Below are 22,184 nucleotides of genomic sequence, written 5' to 3'. Positions count from 1 at the left end.
CTAATCTGTAGTGAACAATTTCACCATATGGGTTTCACCACATCTTTGTGGGGTTGGGAGAGGCTGATGTCAGCCATACCTAGAAACAGAATCTTTGAGGTGGTGAAAAAATGTGAAATTGTTCACTACAGATTAGTAAGTAAGCACAAAGAAGCCTTTGCTTACCTTGCTTATTGGGTAATCCGCCCTTGCACCGGATTCTCTGCCCTGCTCTCTTCCCCCTGGGTCTGGAGGCGGCACAGCAGAGCCCACCTCCCCCTCTCTGGCATCATTTACTTTCTGTTTCCTTTTGCAACTCCACTGTGTCCAGCTGCCCAGAGGCGGCCCTCTCCACAGTGAGGGGAGGGGGCAGTCCCTACCAAACCTGAGGGCCTGAGGGAGAGTAGATCTGAGTTTGAGGAAGCAAACTACCCAGTACCCTCCCACCAGGGCCTGAAGCAGGAAGGGGGTGGGGCCAATGCTCAGATGACCTGGAAGGACACTCACAGATAAAGGGCTTTCCAGAGGCCAGAGGCAGCCCTGTGAGTGGGAACTAGAGTCGGAGTGCCCAGCGCCGAGGGACAGGCCCATGTCCAGCTCACCGCAGACTCCAGGAACCAGGTACCCCTGCCTGCCCTGCCCCTGGGCCCTCTCTCTGCTGCAGGCTCTTCCTTCCTGCTGTACCTCTGCCCAGGGCCTCCTCCTGCCTCTGTCCCTCACCCCCAACCCTCCTGACCTCCCTCCACTTCCCTATCCCCCCTTCTCCCGTAGTCCCAGCACTCAGCTCTGTCCCTCTCTGAGCTCCTTTCTGAGGGACTCACTCCCCTGTAGGGTCTGTGCCCAGCTCTGAGGATTCCCCCACTGCTGATTTCAATAGATGCTTCTCCCAACACCCCCTGCCAGCCCTGATCTTTCTTTGAGAAGCCTCTCAGCCGGAAAGTCCACAAGGGCTGGGCCAACCCCTCCCTGCCTTAACTGTCTCCTTCAGGGGCTGGCTCTCTGCCAGGCTGCCCTCTCTACCCGCCTTCCTCAAGTTCTTGTGATCTGCGAACACTTAGAATGCAACTAAAGGATGACTGAAGGCACTGGTGGATTTTGTCAAAAGCACTTTGAGTGCATTTCTGTGACATTTTCACAGCTATAAACACCAGGTGCTGGTAGAGGGCGGGGGAGGAGGGAATAGCTCTTCTAAAAAAACCCCAAACCCACTGCCATAGCATCGATTCTGACTCATAGTGACCCTATAGGACAGAGTAGAAACTGCCCCATAGAGTTTCCAAGAAGCACCTGGTGGATTCTAGCTGCTGACCTCTTGGTTAGCTGCCATAGCACTTAACCACTACACTACCAGGGTTTCCAGCTCTTCTAGGCAAGTAGATAAGTCACCTCTTCTGAGACTACCCCAACTGTCAGCAGAAAGTCAGGTGCAGAAGGTTCCCAACGTGTCTACCACGTAAGCTCTCACGCTTCCCGTTCTATAACTATGCAATTAAGAATGGAATTTAAGAAAAATGTAATGATAAGGAAAAAGGCTCACATTGTAATATTAAGTAAAAAAAGAAAGCCACCTCCATAATTGCACCATCACACAACACAGTTGCTGTACACAGGGTCCCAGCTCCATCTTTTGCTAGTTCTGTGACTTGAGCAGGTTGCCCATGTCTCGGGGCCTCCGCTGCCTCATCTATAAAGAGGGAATGGCTCCATAGGATTTGGGGAGGGTTGAGTGAGTTCATATCGTTGGGGAAATTATAACTAAAAACAAAATCTACTCTTCCAACCCAGAAAAGGTAGAAGGGAACGAAAACCATTTAATTCTTGAATAAGCATTAAACCAGAATACGGTGCATCACAGGCAATCCGCTAAAGAGATCACAAAGACAGAAAGGAATCTGACCCTTTTTCAGAGGCTGGGTGGCACAGTGGTTAAGAGCTGTGGCGTGCTAACCAAAAAGGTCAGCAGTTCACATTCACCAGCCGCTTCTTGGAAACCCTATGGGGCTGTTTAACTCTGTCCTATAGGGTCGCTATGAGTTGGAATCAACTTGAAGGCAATGGGTTTATCTAAGATGTGGCAGGTATGACACGTGCCCTGGACGCCACTTGAAGAGGGGGCGCCACCAAGCAGTTTCTATTAACCCTGTATGACCCAAAGTCCTTCTTCAAGCATGGTAGAAGCAGAAGCAGGCGTAGCAAGGGCAGGAGGCAGAGGGGGACACTTACCTTGGGGCACAAGTCCAAGGGGGTCCCAGACAAGGTACAGAATGACATTCTGCCACACCACAAATATGAAATGCGCCTGACTGAGGCAGCTGGACAAGAGGGGAGGAAGGCATTTCTTCTGATGGGTCGTGGCTATCAATGTCTATTCATCTTGAAATTGGGGGGGGGTTGCAACTTAGAGATGGCCCCTGAGTCCTCCTTACCCTCACTACGCCCCTGCCGTTTTTGTAACCCAGTAAATGCAAGTCCATTGATACATATTTTAAGATAAACAATTATTCTCAAGTAAGATTTAAAGGTGCCATTTCTTACATATGGTGGAAAAAAAAAAGTTGCCATCAATTCTGACTCATAGCAACCCTATAGGACAGAGTAGAACTGCCCATAGGGTTTCCAAGGAGCAGATGGTAGATTCAAACTGCTGACCTTTTGGTTAGCAGCTGAACTCTTAACCATTGCACCGCCAGGGCTCCTTCTCAAACATAATGCACCCTAAATTTGTCTAGTAGTTGGGGTAGCCGCCTGTGTTTGGTAATTGTCTTTATCCAAAGGGAAAAAATAAGCTTTTCATATCCGTAAGACAGGAGATAGTTCTGTGACTTGGAGCAGGGTGCCCCTGGATGTTAGGCTCCTACCCATCCATGAAACATGGGAGACAGAGGTGACAAAAGAAGGGAGACAAGACAGATGTAATCTGTCTCGATGGTTACATTTCAAAGGATTCCCACGTCCTTGAGGTAATATTTCTGGGCTGTAAAACTGGCAAGAAGCTTGTTTAGCCTTCTACCAGGATTTATGCACATTTAAGAGTGGCAGAGAAAGAATTTACAAGCTCTTGGGAAGAAAAAAATAGAAAAAACCTCCTTCCCCTTCGAATCAGGGAAAATTAATTTTGTTTTTCTTTTCTTTTTTTTTCCAATTTGTATCTACCCTAACAATATACGTAAAAGCACTTAGAAGAGTAGTTTGTGCTCTCCATTGCTCTGTGAGCCTAGGTGTTAAACCAACTTAAAAAAAAAAAATGCATAGGTGAGAAGCCTGGAAAGAATTGAATGGAAATGTTCAAAGCCATTGTTTTGGGGTGAAGGGGTTTTTGTTAATCTTTTATATTTTTCTCATGGGTCGGGGGATGAGTGGGCAGGAAAACTGGAGGTTGTTGCGGGGGCGTGTCGTATTGGAAAGACCAGACCTGGAGCCCAAGGTGGGAGAGGTCACTCATTCCTGCAGCCTAGGCATCATCCCCTTCTTTTCCTCTTCCCTGTCTTCCTGACCTCAAAGGCAGCAGGAAATTCTGCAGTTAGGGGACTCACGGGTGGCCACAGGCACAGCCCCCAGGTGTGTCCAACGATGTGTGTTCAGGAGACAGCAGCCTGGAGTAACTCCAGGGAAAGCTCTCTGCATTTTAGGCTTCTTCCTTCTGCCCACAGAAAGCCAATGAAGACTTTATGTCCAGATACATTCACTTTCGAGTTTGAAAACCTACCAGAAGCCTATGGCCGGAATTCCACCTACCTGTGCTTCGAAGTGAAAACAAATACTCTGCCCTCACCTGACTTCCCTGACTCTGGGATTTTTCAAAACCAGGTATCTGCCAGACTATAATCACACGCCAGGCAGGAGCTAAGCCAGTTGAGAATGAGAAAAGTAAAAGAAAAAAAAAAGAGAGAGAGAGAGAAAGAAGGAAAATGCCAGATGGTGGTTTCTCAATTGCATATTTTTCCTCCCACATTTTCTTCAGTCCTTGGCCCTCTACGTCCCTGCTTGCCTCTACTGCCACCTGATAAAAGAGGGTGTTTGACTTATCACCCAAGGCTTTGTTCAGCAAACCATAGCATAAGCGTCTTCTAGTTCTTCTACAAACCCTTGTAATGGAGCTTTGCCTCTAACAGACTTGGGGAAAGTCTGCTGCATGCCCAGCTGGCCTCCCCTCCTCACCACACCCCGATCCCTCCCGGACAAGGACCCCACACCTCCCTCCTGTCCTGCCCCACAGCCTGCTCAGAGCCTGGACAGAAGGTGATCACTACCGCACTTGTTAGAGCGTCAGCAGCCACTGGAGCAGGGACCACCGCTCTGCAGCCCCCAGCACCAACCTCTAACAACTGCAAAGTGTCCCAGCACACACCTGCCCTCTCACCTCCACCCAGACTGGAGACTTTGCAGAGCACGTTTGGGGGAGGAAGCCATTTGTGGGCTGGGGTTGGGGGTTGCGCTATAGCTGCACTATCCAGTGGAAAGACAGTTGTTGTTGTTAGGTGCCGAGTTGACTCGCAGGCAACACTGTGTGTGCAGAGTAGAACTGCTCCATAGGGTTTTCAAGGCTGTGACCTCTCAGAAGCAGATTGCCAGGCCTGTCTTCCAAGGTGCCTCTGGGTGGATTTGAATGTTAACCTTTTGGCTAGTAGTCAAGTGCTTGACCATTTTTGCATCACCAGGGACTCCTAGAAACATCCACCAGCACCACCACCCGCTGCCATGGAGTCGATTTCGACTCATAGTGACCCTAGCGGACAGAGTAGAACTGCTCCGTAGAGTTTTCAAGAAGCACATGGCGGATTCGAACTGCCAACCCTTTGGTTAGCAGCTGTACCACTTAACCATTACCCCACCAGGGTTTCCCCTAGAAACATAATGGGGGTCATATATGTAATTTAAACTTTCCAGTATCCAGTCTAAAAAGTAAAAGGAAACAGATAAAATTAATGACAGTAATTTAGTGAGTCCAATATATTTAAAGTATTATTTCAACCTATAATTAATATGAAAATTCTTCACGGGATAGTTTACATCCTTTTTTTTTTGTACTAAGTCTTTAAACAGCAGTATATATTTTACACTTAACCGCTCCTCTGCATTCAGATGAGCCATGTGTCAAATGCTCAATAGCTGCCACATGTGGCTAGTGGCGCCCTAATGGGACAGTGCAGCTCTGTGGCCATCCCCAGCAGACAGCAAGCAGAGAACAAGCCTGGGCCTGGGGTCTGGCCCCAAGCAGGAACTCAGAATGCTTGTTGAATGAATGAATGAGAGAATTAATGGATGAGTTAATGAATGTGGGAAGGGATGAATACAGAAAAGGAGGGAGGAGAAGGAGGAAAGAAGGGATGAATTAAGATGCCCCCGGGGCTCCTGTCCTGGTCCCTTCTCCCCACTCCACTTATCCCCTCCCTCAAGCACACTGCTTCTCCACCCACTCATCTCCCAGCCCCGCCCCCCCCACCCTGTCCCTCACTGTCTCTCCAAGGACCAGCCTCCAGGCCACCATGCAGAACTGGTCTTCCTCGCTTGGTTCTTCAAGCGACTCCGCCTTGGAGAGTGCTACCAAGTCACCTGGTACGTATCCTGGAGCCCCTGCTCCCGCTGCGCGGACCAAGTGGCCAACTTCCTGAAGTCACACGGCACCGTGAGGCTTCGCATCCTTGCCTCCCGCCTCTACTTCTCCAAGAAACTAGAGAACAGAGAAGGGCTCCACAGGCTGTCGCAGGCAAGGGCGGAGGTCAAAATCATGTCTCTTAAAGGTGAGAGCGACTCGATGGCACTAGAGAAAAAAAAAAAAAAAAGGTGAGAGGCGCCCTAGGGCGGTGGGCAGGAAAATGCACTTGGGGAGGGGCGGGGGCAGGGCAGCAGAGGGACCAGAGTAAGGAGTGGATGGACCTAGGGTGCCAGCTGGGAAGGGAGCTGGGAAGGCTGAGACAGGACCTGGTTCTCAAGGAAGGCAGGGGAGGGTCGGGTCGCAAGGCCTGCTGGGAGCTGACTCTTCACTCCCCTCTTTCATCTCAGACCTTTATAGTGACCCTATAGGACACAGTAGAACCGCCCCAGCAGGTTTCCAAGGCTGTAATTCTTAGGGAAGCAGACTGCCACATCTTTCTCCCATGGTGGGTTTGAACCAACCTTTTGGTTAGCAGCGAAGTTCTTACCCACTGCGCCACCAGGGCCCCTCGGCAACAGGTTTTTTTGTTTGTTTGTTTTTCATCTCAGACTTTGAATATTGTTGGGAAAACTTTGTGAACCATGAGGAAAAGCCATTCCAGCCTTGGATGAACCTGGATAAAAATTCTGAGGGCTGGAACGCTGAGCTTAAGAACATTCACAGGTGAGGGCCATCCTCTGGGCCATGTCCCTCCCTCCGCTCATCTCCTGCCCCTCCCTCTCGTTCTCTTTCACGTCTCTGAGGCTTTCCCCTCTGCCTGCTGTCACCCCAACTCTCTCCCCAGTTCCTTCAATTCCTACCACCTCCACTTCCTAGGGTCTCACAGAGCCCCCCGCCCTGGCTCCTTCCATCTTGCATATTACCCAAATATTGTTGTTAAACTGAAAGCAAATGACATGAACATGTGTAAGTACGGAAATTGGAAAATTGGAGAAACATCCTTCAAGACGGACTGAGTCATCAGAGAACAAGGACCCTTGGTGGAAAAGACTGAGCAGGCAGGGGAGGGATCGGAGCCTGGGTCCATGTGTTGTCTTTCTATATTATTCTTGCCATGGCCCTGACATGCCAACCATTCCAGAGCCTTCTTGCATCCTTCGGCCCCATCCCATCCTCCTCCACTCTGTCCATCATCAATACCCCAACCCTTGCTTCTCCCCATCCTTTATCCCACTCCCAAATTGCTCACAGACATGCAGCTCTGTAATGGGATATGGCTTGGGGATGGTGATGGAGAGTGAGAGGAAGAAAACCTTAATGGCTAAGTTTACATTTAAATATGTTTTAAGAAAAAAGTAGGATTGGGTTAAATGAGGCCTGAGACCATCAGACCTTTTCCAAAACACAGAATAAAAATTTGAAGGACCCCCGGGACAGGGCAGCAAAAGGGTAGCTGGGGCAGGCCAGGCAAAACAGGAAGTGAGCTCCTGACTCTTTTGACCACAGAAGCAAATACAGCGAGATCGTGGTGAGAGGAAGTTAACCAGGCTCAGAGGTGCCAGACAGGGTCCCTGGGACACCCAACCATTGCCATCACGTGACTGGCACCAAGAAGAAGCAAGAGTTCAGCCTAATATGGTGTGATTCTAGGCAGGCAGTCACAGAAGAAGGAAATAGAAGAAGGAAGGTATTCAGGTTGGAATAAATGCGGAAAATCATGCTGGAGAACATCTTGGGGCCCACTCATAGCTGCTGTTCCTCCCTTTACCCCTGTCCCCAGAACCCACTGCGGTTTGGACAGGTCCCTGGACACAATGCCTAAGGGCAGGACCAGGTGGTTCTCTCCAGCTACTTCATCATATTGGTCCCGACTTCTCCCTGCTCCCCTATTTCCTCAAATGGGGGAGGCACAGTGGGGCACAGATGTCCGAGTGACACATTACTTGATTGTCTAGGTCATCAGAATCAAGGAGTCAAAGTGGCCAGTTCGGAAGCACTCTTCTGCCTCAAGAATATGGACGAGGAGAAAGGTCAGTCTCAAGTACCACACAGACCTCCCTGATGCCCTGTCAAACCCAGTGAGTTTCACTCCCAGGACATGTCCATGCTCCCTGTCTCAAAGGGCACACGCTTGATGACTTTCCTTGCAAGAATCACCAGCAAAATTTCCAGTCTCACCTTCTGTCTTGGTTACCTAGTGCTGCTGTAATACAAATACCACAAGTGGGTGGCTCTAAAAACCGGATTTTGTTTTCTCACAGTTTGGGAAGCTAAAAGTCCAAATGAGGGAACTTGTCGATGGCCCCAGGTGTTCCGCGGCACTCCTCTCATGGCGTCTGTGTTCCACTTTGTGTCTGCCTGTATCTCTGTGTCTGTGCTGCTCTTTATACGACTCAGAAGAGATTAGGTTTAGGATCCACCCTACACTGGCATCATCTCAACTGACTGATTATACACATTAGGTTACTTTACGGAAGATGATTACATTAGATTGGATTACATTACAGCCACCATTATAGGGGTTTAGATTCCAAACATATTTGGTGGCAGGGGACACATTTCCATCCATAACACCTTCCGTTCTCTCAGCTGGACAGCACATGGCTCCTTCCTGCTTCTCAGGCCGGGGGGATGTCTTAGCTCTGTGACTTTTACCAGCACCCCATTGTGTGGATCCAAACGCTCTTCCTAGCAGGGGACAGCTTGTTCTGGCATCTACCATCAGCAGTGGCCCCAGGAGCATTAGGACAGATGGAGATAAAGAGGGTGCCATGCACAGGAAGCCTCTAAGCTCCTCTCCGTATTTCAGCTGTTAAAACTCTTATAACCCCAGTGCCCCTCCCGTGGCCCCTGGGCACAGTGGGATGTGTTGGGCAGGGACATCAGTGGAGTGACAGGGAAAGGTTCATTTGGGAGTCATCTATGCATGAAATCTCGAATCTGAGGTGGCTGCTAAGGAAGTCATCCTTTAGATAAAGATGCTCTGGGTTTTGTATCTGATGGTCCTTGGTTGACCTGTGACAAGGTGTCTTAGTGATCTGGTGCTGCTATAACAGAAATACCACAAGTGGATGGCTTTAACAAAGAGCAATTTATTTCCTCACAGCAAAGTAGGGCAGAAGTCCAAATTCAGGGCATCAGCTCCATGGGAAGGCTTTCTCTCTCAGTTGGTTCTGGAGGAAGGTCCTTGTCATCAATCTTCCCTTAGACTAGGAACTTCTCCACACAGGAACCCTGGGTCCAAAGGACGCCCTCTGCACACAACACTGCTTTCTTGCTGGTACGAGGTCCCCTGCTCTCTGCTCCCTACACTTTCTTTTATCTCTAGTAAGATAAAAGCTGGTGCAGGCCACACCCCAGGGAAACTTCCTTTACATTGGATCAGGGATATGACATTAGTAAGGGTGTTACAATCTCACCGTAATCCTCTTTAACATAAAATTACAATCACGAAATGGAGGAAACCACACAATACCAGGAATAATGGCCTAACCAAGCTAACACATATTCTGGGGGACACAATTCAATCCATAACACAAGGCAAGCAGACAGTTTTCTGGATGCAAATTTGAAGTCCAGGTCCTCAAATCCTGGCCTGAGAGGTCCTATTGTCCTGTTGTTGTTGTTGTTAGGTGCCTTCAAGTCAGTTCTAACTCATAGTGACCCTATGCACAACAGAACAAAACACTGCCCAGTCCTGCGCCATCCTCATAACTGTTGCTATCCTTGAACTCATTCTTGCAGCCACTGTGTCGATCCATCTAGTTGAGGGTCTTCCTCTTTTTTGCTGACCCTCTGCTTTATCAAGCATGATGTTCTTCTTCAGGGACTGATCCCTTCCTGATAACAAGTCCAAAGTATGTGAGACTTAGTCTCGCCATCCTTGCTTCTAAGGAGCCTTCTCTGGTTGTACTTCTTCTAAGACAGATTTGTTCGTTCTTTTCACAGTCCATGGTATATTCACTACTCTTCTTCAACACCGCAACACAAAGGTGTCAATTCTTCTTTGATCTTCCTTATTTATTGCCCATCTTTTGCATGCATATGAGGTAATTGAAAACACCATGGCTTGGGTCAGGTGCACCTTAGCCCTCAAGATGACATTCTGTTTTCAACACCTTGAAGAGGTCTTTTGCAATAGATTTGCCCAATGCAATGCATCTTTTGATTTCTTCACTGCTGCTTCCATGGGTGTGGATTGTGGATCCAAGTAAAATGAAATCCTTAACAACCTCAATGTTTTCTCCAATTATCATGATGTTGCTTATTGGTCCAGCTGTGAGGATTTTTGTTTTCTTTATGTTGAGGTGCAATCCATACTGAAGACTGTCATATTTGATCTTCATCAGTAAGCGCTTCAAGTCCTCTTCACTTTCAGCAAGCAAGGTTGTGTCATCTGCATAACGCAGGTTGTTAATGAACCTGCCTCCAATCCTGATGTCCTGTTCTTCTTCATACAGTCCAGCTTCTAGGATTATTTGTTGAGAATACAGATTGAATAGGTATGGTGAAAGGATACAACCCTAACGTACACCTTTCCTGACTTTAAACCATGCAGTATCCCCTTGTTCTGTTCTAATGACTGCCTCTTGATCTATGTAAAGGTTTCTCATGAGCACAAATAAATGTTCTGGAATTCCCATTCTCCGCAACATTATTCATAATTTGTTATGATCCACACAGTCAAACGCCTTTGTGTAGTCAGTAAAATACAGGTAAACATCTTTCTGGTATTCTCTGCTTTCAGTCAGGACCCATCTGACAGCAATGATATCCCTGGTTCCACATCCTCTTCTGAATCCGGCTTGAATTTCTGGCAGTTCCCTGTTGATATACTGCTGCAGCCGCTTTTGAATGATCTTCGGCAAAATTTCACTTGTATGTGATATTAATGATATTTTTGGTAATTTCTGCATTTAGTTGGATCACTTTTCTTGGGAATAGGCATAAATATGGATCTCTTCCAACTGGTTGGCCAGGAAGCTGTCTTCCAAATTTCTTGGCGTAGATGAGTGATCACAACCAGCGCTGCATCTGTTTGTTGAAACATCTCAATCGGTATTCCGTCAGTTCCTGTAGCTTTGGTTTTCGTCAATGCCCTCAGTGCAGCTTGGACTTCTTCCTTCAGTATCGTTGGTTCCTGATCATGTACTACCTCCTGAAATGGTTGAATGTCGACCAATTCTTTTTGGCATAGTGACTCTGTGTATTCCTTCCATCTTCTGAAGCTTCCTGCATCATTTAATATTTTCACCATAGAATCCTTCAATATTGCAACTCGAGGCTTGAACTTTTTCTTCAGTTCTTTCAGCTTGAGAAATGCTGAGTGTGTTCTTCTCTTTTGGTTTTTTATCTCCAGGTGTTGGCACATATCATCATAATACTTTACTTTGTCTTGTCGAGCAGCCCTTTGAAATCTTCTGTTCACCTCTTTCACTTCCAATTTTTCCTTTTGCTTTAGCTACTTGACATTCAAGAGCAAGTTTCAGAATCTCTTCTGACATCCATTTTGGCTTTTTCTTTTTCTCCTGTCTTTTTAATGACCTCTTGCTTTCTTCATATATGATATCCTTCCACAACTTGTCTGGCCTTCTGTCATTAGTGTTCAACGCATCAAATCTATTCTTGAAATGGTCTCTAAATTCAGATGGGATATACTCAAGGTGGTACTTTGACTCCTGTGGACTTGTTCTAATTTTCTTCAGCTTCAACTTGAACTTGCATATGAGTAATTGATGATCTGATCCGCAGTTGGCTCCTAGCCTTGTTCTGACTGATGATATTGAGCTTCTCCATGGTCTTTTTTCACAGATGTAGTCAATTTGATTCCTGTGTATTCCAGCTAGCAAGGTCCATGTGTATAGTTGCCGTTTATGTTGGTGAAAAAAGGTATTTGCGATGAAGTCGTTGATGTTGCAAAATTCAATCATGCAATCTTCAGCATTGTTTCTACCACCAAGGGCATATTTTCTAACTATCGATTCTTCTTCTTTGCTTCCAACTTTCGCATTCCAGTCACCAGTAATTATCAGTGCGTCCTGATTGTTTGATCAATTTCAGACTGCAGAAGTTGGTAAACATCTTCAATTTCTTTATCTTTGGCCTTAGTGGTTGGTGAGTAAATTTGAATAATAGTCGTATTAACTGGTCTTCCTTGTAGGGGTATGGATATTATCCTATCACTGACAGTGTTGTACTTCAGCATAGATCTTGAAATGTTCTTTTTGGCAATGAATGCAACGCCATTCCTCTTCAAGTTGTCATTTCCGGCATAGTAGACTACATGATTGTCAGATTCAGAATGGCCAATGCCAGTCCATTTCAGCTCACTAATGCCTAGGATATCGATGTTTATGCATTCCATTTCATTTTAGATGATTTCCAATTTTCCTAGATTCATACTTCATACATTCCAGGTTCTGATTATTAATGGATGTTTGCAGCGGTTTCTTCTGCAAATGAAGGTCCCGAAAGCTTGACTCCATCAACATCATTAAGGTCGACTTCACTTTGAGGAGGCAGCTCTTCCCCAGTCATCTTTTGAGTGCCTTCCAACCTGGGGGGCTCATCTTCCAGCACTATATCAGACAATGTTCTGCTGCTAGTCATGAGATTTTCACTGGCTAATGCTTGTCAGAAGTAGACTGCCAGGTCCTTCTTCGTAGTCTGTCTTAGTCTGGAAGCTCAGCTGAAACCTGTCCACCATGGGTGACCCTGCTGATATCTGAATACAGGCGGCACAGCTTCCAGCATCACAGCAACACACAAGCCCCCACAGTACGACAAACTGACAGACACGTGGGGGTAATAGATGGTAGACATTTTTTTCTTTTCTAATAGATGGTAGAAATGGTTTTTCATGGTGGAATTAATGATGTTGAACTGTGTTGGCTAGAAATAGGCTGGAGGCATTTCTAGACCTGCACAAATGGCATCTGGACACCTATTGCACCCGTGGTCTGTGTCTGAGGAATGACACCCTCAGCATGATGCCATGTCCCAGGGAGTCTATCCACCTGGACCTGACTCAGTGGTGAGAAAAGTCACATTTGCCTTGGGCAGAATGTTCACACAAGGTGATTTTGTCAGAGTTCCCAAGAGGACAGAGCAGGGGCCTCACTGAGCTTCCCAAGCAACTGTTGAAGCTGTTTTTGTATCTGCCAAATCATGAATGCTTCCCGTAGGACTTGTCCAAAGGGGGTAGGTAGACTCCTGGTTCTATCTACCTACATCTACCTGTGGGGAGCTAACAACATTGATCAGAAAGAACCCAATGAGTCTGCATGCTCACATTGGCCTGGCCACTTTGCAATCTAATATTAAATGAAAAAGAAAGCAAGATATAAGGTTGAATGCTGTATCGAGTATAATCACTATTAGGGAGAGAAAAAGCTCTGTGGGTCCTTCCGCCAAAAATCTCTGTTTCAGCAATCCCTTGGTGACAATGGTCTTTCCTGTTTGCCTGTGTTTAGACAAAATTGTGATGCCCACAGCTGAACAAAGAGCATAGAGTTAGAGGACACACCAGTTCCATTCCCTCACTCCCAAAAGAGAAGGGCTCTGGCATTGCAGCAGTTAGAGTGGAGATGCTTGTGGGGCACCCAGGAGGGGCGGCTGGACAGGGGGTCTGGGGCTCAAAGAACAGTGGGTAAGTGGCATAAAGGAGTGGGCTGTAACAAGGAGGGACCTGGGGGTGACCAGGGGAAGGTGCAGCCTGCCCTTCTCAGGGAGAGGCTCCCCACCCATCCCAGGAAGAAACAGTGACAAGGGCATTCTGCAGGCAAACTGGCCTCAAGTGTGGGCCATGGTGGATGCTGTGCCGGATGGGGGTTAAGCAGTGGGGTACAAGGTGGGAGAGTTCACCCTCTCCCTGCTGCCCTTGCCAGCACCCTATTCCTTTCTCCTCCCACAGCCCCCAGGCCTCTTGGCCAACGAAGCAGAGACCCTTCCTTACCTTCCCCTGGGGCTCAAAGGGATCTGAGGTGACAGGAGCCTAGAGTGGCTCCAGAGGACGCTCTCTGCATTTTTTATTTTCTCCTTCCTGTTGCACAGAAACCCAAGGGACCTGTTAACAGAAGGCATATTCTACCAGCAATTTAACAACAAGCACAAGCTCAAAAAGCCCTACTATAAGAGGAAGACCTACTTGTGCTACGAGCTGAATGGCCCCCAACTCGTCAAAGGCTGCTTTCACTACGAGGTGCTGTTCGGGCTCTCTGGGCACAGGGCTGGCAGGGGCTGAACCCACGGGATTTGCAGGGAACATGCATGTGGTACGAGCCTAGAAGTTCTTCATTTGCCATGGCAACTTCTGTGTTTTCTTAGCCTTTGGTCCTGCTGCTGCTGCCGCTTATTAGTCAGAATTAGCCCAGCTTCCCTGGAGCTCCCCACATTCTTTCCCACCCCCAGGCCTCCATAGATGCTGTTCCCTCCAGAAGAATGCTCTTCCTGGCCCTCTTACCGTATACTCATCCTTCCGATGTCAACTCGTAACGACGTCACGGAGAGAGGGCATGGGGATCGGGGTGGGGAGGCTGGCAGAATCTTGCAAAAAGCTCAGTTTGGTTCCGTGGTATGTAAAGTAGGATGAAGCCAGGGTGGGAGACACGGTGGTGAGGTGCAGGCAGCGGGGAGGAGTGCCAGGAGCCACAAAGGAAGGCCTCAGGCAGGCTCTGTCCTCATCTGGGCAGGCCAAGGAAGGTCAGCCTGCTCCAGGGCTGCTCCTGGGGTGGACCTCACATGTGGTTCCGGGGGGCAGAAACTAGTGCTGTGGGTCACGTGGGTCTGTACCTGTGTCTGGTGCTGTGCTGTGTAGATGCCGGGCCTTCGCTGCTCTGGTCCTGTCCAGGGGCCCCACCAAATTCCATTCTCTCTGCAGCCCCTCCTGCTGGACATCTTGCCTCAGCAGGGTGGTTATTACTGGTTTCATCCCCATTTCATGGATGAGGAAACTGAGGTTCTGGGTGATACCAACTGTGTGCTCTCCTCTGTAGTATGGTTGCAACACTGCATCCATCCCAGGGTTGCCACAGCTTCGGTGACACAGTGCCTGTCACACTCTGCCTGACACATAGTTGCTGCTCAATTAAGGCGCACCCTCAGCCTCCAGTACCCCCCTTTTTTTCCCCTCTTACTCAACATCAAGTTGCTGATACTGGTGGCACAGCTTCCAGCATGACAGCGACATGCAAGCCGCCACAGTACGACAAGTTGGCAGATGAGTGGTGGTCAAACCAGACCAAACCCCGTTGCCGTCAAGTCAATGCTTCGGAGCAGAACCTCTTTGGAGGGTTTTCTTGACTGTAATCCTACAGATGCAGATCGCCAGGACTTTCTTCCATAGCACTGCTGGGTGCATTCAAACTGCCAACCTTTCAGATAGCAGCCGAGCCCTTAACCCAGCGACCTCACAGCCCTTAGCACATGGCTATCCCCAAGACCCAGCACTAAACTTCACCCATAAGATCTCCATATGTTCCTGCCCTTCTCCATACGCTCCTTCCCACCTGTCTCCCGACCTGTCCTGCCCCCCTGGCTCCCACCCTGACCTATATCTTAGGATCCCCAGGTGGAAACATCTTCAGACAACTAGGTGGACAAGTGTCCAAAGGGGCATGCCACAGAGTGTTCAGCACTGTGCCAACAGCCTCCCCGTCCGGCTGTGGGCACTGGAAGGCAGAGGTCTGTGCCTGACTCAGATAAAGCTGTGGGTGCTTTGAATGTTGAATGGATGGATGAGTGAGCCAGCGAGTAAGTGAGCAAGTGAAGGAGGATCCCTTTCCCTGTCCGTGGCAAGCTCACACACTCAGAAGTTCATGGGGCCTAGCCTCCCATCCCCATCTTTGCCCTCAGTTCCACCTCTGAGCTCTGCCTTCTAACCCTTCTTTCTTTCTCTCTGGGGCCCTCCCCAGGAAGGTCACCATGCGGAAAGTCAGTTTATTGAAGAGATAGGTTCCATGGGCCTGGACCAAGGCAGGCTCTACTTCATCACCTGCTACTTCACGTGGAGCCCCTGTCACAGCTGTGCTCGGAAACTGGTCAGTTTTGTAAAGGGCAACTCCCACCTGTGCCTGAAAATTTACACCTCCCGCCTCTACTACCACTGGATCTGGAAGTATATCCAGGGGCTGCAGCATCTGCAGAATTCCGATGTCCCTGTGACTGTCATGACCGACAGAGGTAGGAGGAGAACTGAGCAGTCCATGGAAAGCCAGTAGGGGATGGGAGGCTTCATAATTCCGGAAGGGAAGGATGGTGTCCCAGCTGTGGCCCGGGGTCAGAATCCACCTGGAAGAGAATATTCTGGAGAGGCAACAAGGTCCAAGCAGAGGAAGCGAGGGGAGGGAAAAGAAGAAGACCCTGGCCCTGTGGGGCAAGGGCTCGCAGGCCCCACCCCTGGGGCCTGACAGTTCCCCTCTTTCACCTCAGAGTTTGAGTACTGCTGGACAAACTTTGTGGACAACAAAGGGATGCCCTTTGAACCCTGGGAGAAGCTGGATTCATACAGTAAGAACATAGAAGAACGGCTCAAGAGAATCCTGGAGGTGAGACTGCCCCCACTGTAAGCCCCTCATCTCCCTGGTCTCTTCCCCACCTGCACCCCTATCAGATTTTCCCTGCTTCAGCCTCCCATCCTTCTCCCTGGCTCTCTTCCCACTGCTCACACATGCACCCCCCCCACACACATACACACTATACACATCACACACACTCACACACACACACACCACACACACTCATACACATATCACACATACACCAAACACACATATACACACTACACATACTTACACAGCACACACACACCACATGTACACGTACACCACACACACGCATCACACATATACACACCACACACCTTTCTCTTTTCTCACAACACCTTTTTTTTGCTCCCTTCTCCCACCAGGGACTCCCAGCTTTCGTTTTCACCTCTCCTTCCCTTCCTCCTGGCACAGTCTCTTGCCAAGCTATGCTTCCTAATTTCTTCTCTTCTTTCTCAGAAACGCTCGACTCCGGATGATTTAAACGAAGACTTTAGGAATTTGTATCTTTGATCCCTAGCACTGTCATCCTCAAGATATGTGAGCCTTCCCTGGAGCATCTCAGGGCTCCATACACTGATGACTCTTAGAAGCAAGTAGCAAGTGTTACAGACTGACCTGTCCACCGATGCGTACCTTGTCCTAAGTCCAGAGATTTTCTTTTGACCTTCACTCATTTCTGGTTTTTTTTTATAAATGGCTGCATAGTTTTATAATTGTCAAAAATAAAGATAAATTTTAAGTCTATAAAACCTGGGCTACCTTCTAAGAGGCAATTAGATTGTCCCTCATGAAAGTAAGTATAAGAGTCTTATTCTACAACACTGAGAAAAACGTTCTTATCTGAGAAGTCCCTGTCTAGTTTAGAATAAACCAAAACCAAACCCACTGCCATAAAGTCAATTCTGACTCATAGTGACCCCACAGGACAGAGTGGAACTGCCCCCATAGGGTTTCCGAGGCTGTAAATCTTTACGGAAGCAGACTGCCACATCTTTCTCCCACAGAACGGCCGGTGGGTTCAAACCACTGACTTTTTGGTTAGCAGCCCAGCATTTTAACCACTGCACCACCAAGGCTTCTCTAGTTTAGAATCGTTGGATTATTTTGTGATCTAAGTATCGTTTGCCTCTTCTGACAGTCTGTGTCTAAATAAATAAGGCAGACCTCTATTGAGTAGAGGTGCCCCAGTAGAATTGACTTAAAAAAAAGAGAGAAAAACTTTTATTTAGCGTTCTTAGTTGAAGCAACTAGCACCAACTCTCGCTAATTAAAACAGAAGAAAAAAAAAAAAAGATGTTGCATGGCTCACTGAAGCTCTAGGAAAGGTAGATGGTTGGGAGGCTTCAAAGCCAGGAAGAATCCCCAAACCATGCTGCAAAGCTGGTCTGGTGAAGACAGCACTTCTCCACCCACACCAGCACCCCTGCCTTCCCTGTCTTCCCACCAGAATGGAGAAACAGGAAAAGGGGGGGAGGGGGACGAGTTACAATAAATAATGAACAAATAATCAGATGGAAAGTATAAATTCAGGTGCATGACGCTAAATGTGAACATAATTAACCCTTCCATGCAGCTTATAAGAAACTTTTTAACAACAAAGACCCCAAAAAAATAAGTGAATCAATTTTATATGACAGTCTAAGGGCTCTGAATATCAAAGACAAAGTTGAGGAGGCAGACTGAGTGACGGGGAGGGAGAGGCAGTTCAGAAGCAGAAAGGATTTGCCAGATGTGACCTGGCTGACACCCTGCAGGCTGGATTGGCCGGAACTCGAGGGCTGAGGCAATCAGGAGCACTTGGTACAAGCTTTTCACACCAGGAGAAACCAAGTAGTGGAGAACATGCACAAGGGTTCAGAACCAGGGGTAAGCAACACCGAATCTACAAAAGCTAAGTGCAAGCATGTAACCTGCCTTGCAGGATCAAAAAAAAAAAAAACACTTCCCCCTCCGGGAAGTGCCTCTCTGCCATTCACCTACCCCCTCCCCACTGTGGTCCCCCCTCCCCCCAGTCTGGCTTCAGATATTATCACTGTCATGGCCCCTGGGCCAGAATTGGGAACCATCACGTTCCCCGAGCCATTCTCCCAGGTTTGTAGAGGGAACAAATTAACATACAACTAACAAACAGGAAAAAATAATCTCCCAGCTCCCCTAAACCGGTACCTCAGGGTTGACACAGCCCCTTTACCTTTCACCACTGCCTAGACCGGTGTGGGCCCATTTCAACAGTGTAGGCCCTCATTAACATCGTACAGCAGGGTACATACCTGAAGCCTATTTTCAACTGGAACAGCTAAAGGGGGTGGCAGATTTTTGACATTTGACACCACCCTACCCATTAACCAGGATCCTTACCTACCCACATCAGGTGCCTGAGAACTGGTGGCTCCACCCACTCCACCTAGCCACCTGAGACAGAGGTCCAAGAATAAGTGGTGCCCCCCAGACCTTACAGTCAACAGCACTGGGTGCCCAATGTCTGGCTGCAAAACCCACCCACCTATGTGCTCTAGGGAACAAAGATATGCCTCCCACCCAGGCACTCAGGGACAGCTGTCACCCCCTACCTTGCTCAGCACATAACCCCCTACTGCAGCCAGATACCTGCACTGCCTGCTCCAAGCACCCTTATGTAGCTCTGCCTGTCTAGTACTGTAGGTGAGAACCTGCACCACACACTTGTGACTGACAACCTGGACACCTGAACTGAATCCAAACAAGAAAATTAAAAGGACTCTGGACTCACATACCTAGTAGCAGCTCTAACCACCTGGTCACAGAACATGAGAGCTTCAAATATGCCAATAATCAAAGTAGCTCACATGACCAGCCTATTCAGACATATCAAAACAAAACAAGAAGCTAGGACACAGTAACCAAATGTAAATATAATAACTTATTGATGGCTCAGAGACAACAGTCAATATCAAATTACATAAAGAGGCAAACCATGATGGCTTCAGCAAGCCACCAAAGCAATGAACCAGGAAACTTCCCAGAGGATCGGGAAGGAGATCAGGCAAAATGGAGACCAAGCCAAGGAACACACATACAAAGCAACAGAGGAACTTAAGAAGGTTATACAAGAGTATAATGACAAATTTAACAGGCTGCAGGAATCCATAGAGAGATAGCAAATAGAAACCCAAAAGATTAACAATAAAATTTCAGAATTAGACAACTCAATAGAAAGTCATAGGAGCAGAATTGAGGCAATGGAAGTCAGAATTAGTGAGATTGAAGATAAAGCACTTGACACCACTTTATTCGAGGAAAAATCATATAAAGGAATTTTTCTTTTTTTTAATGAAGAAACCCAAGGATTATGTGAGACTCTATCAAGAGGAATAACCTATGAGTAATTGGAGCACCAGAACGGAAAATACAGACAGGATTGTTGAAGATTTGTTGGCAGAAAGAATCCCTGATATCATAAAAGACAAGAGGATATCTATCCAAGAAGCTCATCGAACCCCACACAGGGTAGATCCCAAAAGAAAATCATCAAAACATATTACAATCAAACTTGCCAAAAACAAAGATAAAGAGAGAAGTTTAAAAAAAGCTAGGAATAAACGAAAAATCATTTACAAAGGAGAGTCAATAAGACTAAACTCTGACTACTCAGCAGAAACTATGCAGGCAAGAAGGCAATGGGATGACACATATAAAGCCTTAAAGGAAAAAATTGCCAGTCAAGAATTACATATCCAGCAAAACCGTCTCTCAAATATGATGGTGAAATTAGGGCATTTCCAGAGAATTGGAAGTTAAGGGAATTTGTAAAAACCAAAATTACAAGAAATACTAAAGGGAGTCCTCTGGTTAGAGAATTGTTAACATCAGATAACAACTCAAGACTAGAACACTGGACAGAACAACCAGATATTAACCCAGATAGGGAAGTCACAAAAATAAATCAAAGCTAAAACAATGAAAATAGGGAAACAGAGACAGCAATGTGTAAAAGATGACAGTATTAAAACAAAAAAAAAGAGGGACTAAATAATGTAGCCATAGAACTTTCGCATGGAAGGAAGTCAAGGCAATATCAAAATATAAAAGATTGGTTTAAACTTAGAAAAATAGAGGTAAATTTTAAGGTAACCCCAAAGGAAACTAACAATCCTACACATCAAAATAAAAAGCAAGAAAAACATAAGACTCAGCAAATACAAAATCAACAACAATGAAGAAGATGAAAAGAAAATACATAAAGAAAAACAACGTGGCACCGAAAAGTAAGTGGAACAAAGAAACTGTCAACAACACAAAAAAAAAATACATCAAAATGACAGCACTAAATTCATATCTATCAATAATTACACTGAATGTAAAAGGGCTAAGTCCACCAATAAAGGCACAGACAGTGACAGAATGGATTAAAAAAAAAAACCCACAATCCATCTATATGCTGCTTATAAGAGACACACCTTAGACTCAAAGACACAAACTAAAATTCAAAGGATGAAAAAAACATGCATCAACCAAACAACAATCAAAAAAGAACAGGAGTGGCAATATTAATCTCTGACAAAATAGACTTTAAAGCAAAATCCACCACAAAGAATAGGGAAGGACACTATATAATGAATAAAGGGTAAATACACAAGGAAGACATAACCATAATAAATATTTACATGCTGTCTCGTGCATCTAGTGCTTCTATAACAGAAATACCACAAGTGGATGGCTTTAACAAGGAGAAATTTAATCTCTCACAGTCTAGTAGGCTACAGGTCCAAATTCAGGGTGCCGGCTCCAGGGAAAGGCTTTCTTTCTCTGTCATCTCTGGAGGAAGGTCCTTGTCATCAGTCTTCCCTTGGTCTGGGAGCATTTCAGCACAGGAACCTCAGGTCCAAAGGATGTGCTTTGCTCCCAGCACTGCTTTCTTGGTATGAGGTCCCTCATGTCTCTCTGCTCACTTCTGTCTTTTATATCTCAAAAGAGATTGGCTTAAAACACTACCTAATCTTGTAGGCCTCATCAATATAATTGCTGTTAATCCATCTTATTACATCATAGTGATAGGATTTACAACATATAGGAAAATCACATAAAATGTTGAACAATCACATAAAATGGTAAACAATCACACAATACTGAGAATCAAGGCCCAGCTAAGTAACAGGTATTTTGGGGGGGACACGATTCAATCCATGACACACACCCAATGACAGGGCTCCAAAATACATAAAACAAACTGACAGCATTGAAAAGAAAAATAGCTCCACAATAATAGTAGGAGACTTCAACATATCACTTTCAGTGAAGGGCAGAACATCCAGAAAGAAGCTCCATAAAGACACAGAAGATGTAAATGTCACAATCAACCAACTTGATCTCATAGAGGTATACAGAACACTCCATCCAACAGCAACCAAGTATACTTTCTTTACCAACGCACATGGAATATTCTCCAGAACAGACCACACGTTAGGCCACAAAGCAAGCCTTAGCAGAATCCAAAATATTGAAATATTACAAAGCATTTTTTTCCAACCATAAAAGTAGAAATCAATAACAGAAAAATCAAGGAAAAATATCAAATACATGGAAACTGAACAACACCTTGCTCAAAAACTACTGAGCTATAGAAGAAAACAAGGACAGAATAAAGAAATTCACAGAATCAAATGAGAATGAAAACATATCCTACCAGAACTTTTGGAACACAGCAAAAGCAGTGCTCAGAGGTCAATTTATAGCAATAAATGCACACATCCAAAAAGAAGAAAGGGCCAAAAGCAAAATATTAACCCTACAACTCGAACAAATAGAGAGCAGCAAAAGAAGCCCATAAGTCCCAGAAGAGAGGAAATAATAAAAATTAGAGCAGAAACAAATGAAATAAAGAATAGAAAAACAATTGAAAAAGTTAGAAAGACCAAAAGCTGGTTCTTTGAAAAGATCAATAAAATCAATAAACCATTGGCCAAACTTACAAAACAAAAACAGAAGAGGAAGCAAATAACCCAAATAAGAAATGAGATGGGTGATATAACAACAGACCAAAATGAAATTAAAAGAATCATAACAGAATACTATGAAAAATTGTACTC

At 46.3% G+C, this 22,184-nt stretch overlaps 1 protein-coding gene across 1 annotated transcript; it reads left to right on the top strand.

Moving 5' to 3' along the window:
* The first annotated feature begins 464 nt into the window (after positions 1-464).
* Positions 465-20,524, top strand: LOC100662049 (DNA dC->dU-editing enzyme APOBEC-3B-like). Its single transcript, XM_064283519.1, has 9 exons — positions 465-600; positions 3,630-3,786; positions 5,447-5,720; positions 6,184-6,298; positions 7,531-7,605; positions 13,628-13,775; positions 15,487-15,754; positions 16,004-16,119; positions 16,576-20,524. The coding sequence occupies exons 1-9, from the start codon at positions 569-571 to the stop codon at positions 16,627-16,629; spliced, it is 1,239 nt and encodes a 412-aa protein (XP_064139589.1). The 5' UTR covers positions 465-568; the 3' UTR covers positions 16,630-20,524.
* The last annotated feature ends 1,660 nt before the right edge of the window (positions 20,525-22,184 follow it).

Source organism: Loxodonta africana, chromosome 4 (assembly GCF_030014295.1).
Source record: "Loxodonta africana isolate mLoxAfr1 chromosome 4, mLoxAfr1.hap2, whole genome shotgun sequence".
Taxonomy (NCBI): Eukaryota; Metazoa; Chordata; class Mammalia; order Proboscidea; family Elephantidae; genus Loxodonta; species Loxodonta africana.
This window is presented reverse-complemented; position numbering and strand designations above follow the sequence as displayed.